This window comes from Mercenaria mercenaria, chromosome 7, assembly GCF_021730395.1.
Source record: "Mercenaria mercenaria strain notata chromosome 7, MADL_Memer_1, whole genome shotgun sequence".
NCBI lineage: Eukaryota > Metazoa > Mollusca > Bivalvia > Venerida > Veneridae > Mercenaria > Mercenaria mercenaria.
The window spans coordinates 67,397,030-67,401,005 of record NC_069367.1 but is presented as its reverse complement, the minus strand read 5'-3'; the positions used below and the strand labels follow the sequence as shown (position 1 = coordinate 67,401,005).

The 3,976-nt window shown below is 34.8% G+C and overlaps 1 protein-coding gene across 1 annotated transcript; it reads right to left on the bottom strand.

The window, feature by feature from the left end:
- Nucleotides 1-457: 457 nt before the first annotated feature.
- LOC123555336 (LHFPL tetraspan subfamily member 6 protein-like) lies at nucleotides 458-3,371 on the bottom strand. The gene is made up of 3 exons (XM_045345989.2): nucleotides 2,502-3,371; nucleotides 1,806-1,904; nucleotides 458-1,475 (listed from the first exon to the last, which is right to left on the bottom strand). The coding sequence occupies exons 1-3, from the start codon at nucleotides 2,905-2,907 to the stop codon at nucleotides 1,351-1,353; spliced, it is 630 nt and encodes a 209-aa protein (XP_045201924.2). The 5' UTR covers nucleotides 2,908-3,371; the 3' UTR covers nucleotides 458-1,350.
- Between the last annotated feature and the right edge of the window lie 605 nt (nucleotides 3,372-3,976).

Sequence of the window (3,976 nt, the reverse complement as noted above, 5' to 3'; positions counted from 1 at the left end):
AGCAAGACGAACACCTTTTATGTAGCGAAAACGCATTTTTCTTTCATGTTATAATTCTGTGGCATTAGTTGGTGTCCGAACCCGGTAGGGCGTGGGTACCAATGTATTCCGAGGGATTCAGCTGATATTATAACAAGAAACAAACATGCGTTAACGTTGTTCTAGCATACAACGTGTAAAAAGCTAAAAGAAATTGGGAATATGGTGTCCATTTTAACACGACCTGATTTATGTTCCTTTAAAACAAATCATTAATTGTACATCACAGTTATTACGTCATAGTGTCAAACGTCGGCGCTAGGGGCGCACAGGAATTGAAACAAATATTTGGTAGATATCGATAAAGATGTATATAACAATCATAAGTATCGTGTCAGAATCGTAATAATATATCTCAAACAGTGGTTTTTCTCTTGAATAAATTTTTTGTTAAACGTTAAACATAATTTTTTAATCAACGCTACTAAAATGTGTATGAAATGTGCGAGAACTATTGATCCCGATATTTTGCTTTGTAAACCACATCGAGACGACGTGCAGAGCGCATGTTCTGGATGGCTCGCTTCAAGGTCAAGGTCACACTTAGTTATTTTACTTATTTTAGTCATACATTAAAAAAGAACAAAAACTATTTATAGTTTAAAATTTCCTCTCTCTACTTCCATTGTGTCATTCCATAAAACAAGGACAAAGATTAGCCTACCACGTTCTAATAACACAGACCCACCAACAATGAAAAACAAGCATATAGCGACCCAATTCGGACACTCTACCATTAAAGGCTCACAATGCCGTTATTTATAATGCTTTTCGTGTCATATGTTATATAGTGACTTTCCAGCTTTTGATGGCAGAGGAGGACTCAATGTGCCCCTCAGTAAGTTATTTATTCTCAGTAGGATCAAGAAGCCGCCGTAAACCAAAAATGTAAAGTTTAGAATAAATTGTTGAGATTGATACCACAACTTGTTATATAACTGCGTTGGTTTAGATATACTGCATAAAACCTAACAAAAAGTCTGAAGTCTACCAAATTTGACATGCGTTTGAACACTTAGACCTCTCCTGTCAACTGCAGATCGCTTGTGTAGCTTTCAGATATACATATATTGTTCGTGTTGTGATAAATTCCACATGTTGTATCAAATACGTCTAGCTATAATAAGCTAAAATATAAAACCCATTTGTAAAAATGAGATCAGTAGAGGCAAAGCGCCATCTTAAGTGTTTTGCATAGTCGTTTCCGGTTCCTATTGCCTATTATATCATGTGAAAACGCCTACGCTGTAACGACTTTTTCTTGTTTAGGTGCATGGGAAGCTTGTACGGAACACAAAATGGTAACTCCTGCTACAGAGAATATCCTGCAAGAACTTGTTTCCGTTTAGGCGAGTGAAATGCGAGAGCTGAGCACATCAGAGTAATTCCTGTCCCAACAGAGGTCATGTAGAAACACCAAGATAGTGTACAGTCACCTGAAAGGGTAAGTTGGAAACGAAATAAGTATATACATATATATGTGGCCATAAAAAAAACTATAAATAATATCGATAAGTTGCAATGCAAAACCTGTTATGACGCGAGAGCTGAGCCCTTTCCGGTCATTAAAAACACTAAAACAATATAAAAAGATCGGTTCAATAAAGCAATTTAATCGAGGTCACGATGACCTACTAACATTTAAACTAATAGGGGACTTGGTCAGTTTCTGACCAAAGATAATTATCCTATATGAAGATTGGCTAATGTATGAATGAATATTTGTTTATAATATGTAAATATGTAATATTGTAAAACTCTATTACCTAGATGATATGATTTGGAAGCATATCCACAGGCTTGCTGCACCTCGGGACTGTCCCAACCATTTGGATAAATACCAACACCAGATGCCATTAATAAACCTGCAAAAATACAGAAGAAAAACAATTTAAATGGTACAAGCGAGTAAAAGTTAAGGCTATATAATTCTTTAACGTACTGAATCTAAGGGAACTCAAAATGCATAAATCTGTTACATAATATCTGTATCAGAATATGTTTCACAAACTAAAAACAAAACAAAAATACAAAATTGGAAGTTTTGAGAATTTCATACACATGGCCATTTATTACAGTATCAGTTATTGATCTGAAATAAAAGTGGTGGAAAGTCCAATCTGAGACATCAACACCTTCATATTTCATATCTCTTTGTCCCTTTGTTGAGTTTCTATAGCAACGTTTTAATTAGTATTCATCTGTTACTGCAGGCAGTATGCACTACGTGCAGTTAATGCATAATGTTTTTTCTCCACATGCCGCAGGGAAACAGACTAACAGTTTTGAAAAAAACAACATTGAACCTTCCAGGGAAAAACAACAAACTTCATATCTTATCTTGACAGCAACAAAATATTTGATCAAGTAATTGGAGCTATTTCTTTTTAACGTATCAACTGTTCATTTAACAAGTGTTTAGCTCTGGAAACATTCTTAACCATTCTTAACAGAAAAATAACCTGAACACATTTGAAGAATTCCCGCCGACCGTGCCACCGTCGGGATAATAACGCCCTTCGCACAGATGCCAAACAAGGCCGTTAATGAGACAAGCATACACATTCCACATGCCACCCCAATCACAATAATGGCTATCTGCCATGATGCGCTCGGAATGTCCGTAAATGTCGTGTACCGGCCACATTCCAGTACCATCGTTAGCTCACCGTCGGTATTTATCGCCGGATAGTTACACCGACGGAATATTCCAAAATGTACCGGAACAGTTTGACCAGATTTTCCATTGATTTGAACAAACATCTGTCCCGTTATCCAGTAAGGCATAAAGAGGCCAACACACGAAATGACAGAAGAAATAAAGGAAGAAAACGCCCAAAATACCCCAATGCCAGATAATCCAGACATCGTTTATCAAAACGAAGTTTTACACGTTTCATGAAAAGTAATAGTTAAAATTACGTTTCCTTCAAACAATTTTGCTACTTTGTGTATAAGCTAAACCCTTAAAATGTTTTAAATACAAGTTAACAGACTGACTTCCCATATCTTCATTTAAAGACCTTTTATTAGACAACTAAACAATCTTCATTTATGAACAGTTCTATTTTGTGACTATTACATATTAATAAGAGATCAAAATAGATATTCCACTGAATAAAATATTTCCTCTGCATATGTTTCCGCTCCAACAAATATATGATAAATTTAGCGATCCGTTTTACTGCAACAAAAAACTTCGGAATGAAACAGCCAATATTCCATCATGTCCTGATTCTATCTTTCGTTTAAAGCCGTTTCAATTAACTTCAAGCGTTTTCTTTGTCACAATAAAATATCTACATTTCCTGCATTTTTTGTCTCAGTACTCAGTTATAGTGGAAATTTATGCTCCTCTAATAGCTAAGTTATCTGTATTTCCGATTTGCTATGCGTCTATAGGAGAGTTTTAATTTCTCCAATGACGTATTTACAAATTTAATGTTGTTCTATCCTTTTGTTAAACTCTCTTAAGATAAAGTTGTGTATGATTTGATCTTGTAATCTTTTGTCCCAACAACTCTTTATATTATATCGGTAACCCACCAAATATTATAGGATTAAAATATCTCTATCAGTTTCGCTTTTGTAATTAGGATAAAGTGCACTAACAGTGTCCTGCTTTTCGATATGTGACTCCGGGTACATTTACTGTGCTCAATGCTTCCATGCGTTCTGGTCTTATTTTCTGTTTATTTTTAGGAATTTCTGTAAAAAAGAAATACGATATTGTAAATCCGTAAACCAACACTGTCTTCCCTTTAATAAGCTTGTTCAGTTGACAATATATGAAATATACAATGATATATATGAAATACATCAGCACAGTACATCATATTTAAGACCTTTAGCCAGAAGAATTGTCCAGTTCTTTTAACATAAAAAATGAAATAGTTATGCTATTTATCAATAGAATAGTGTAACTGAAGCAAACACA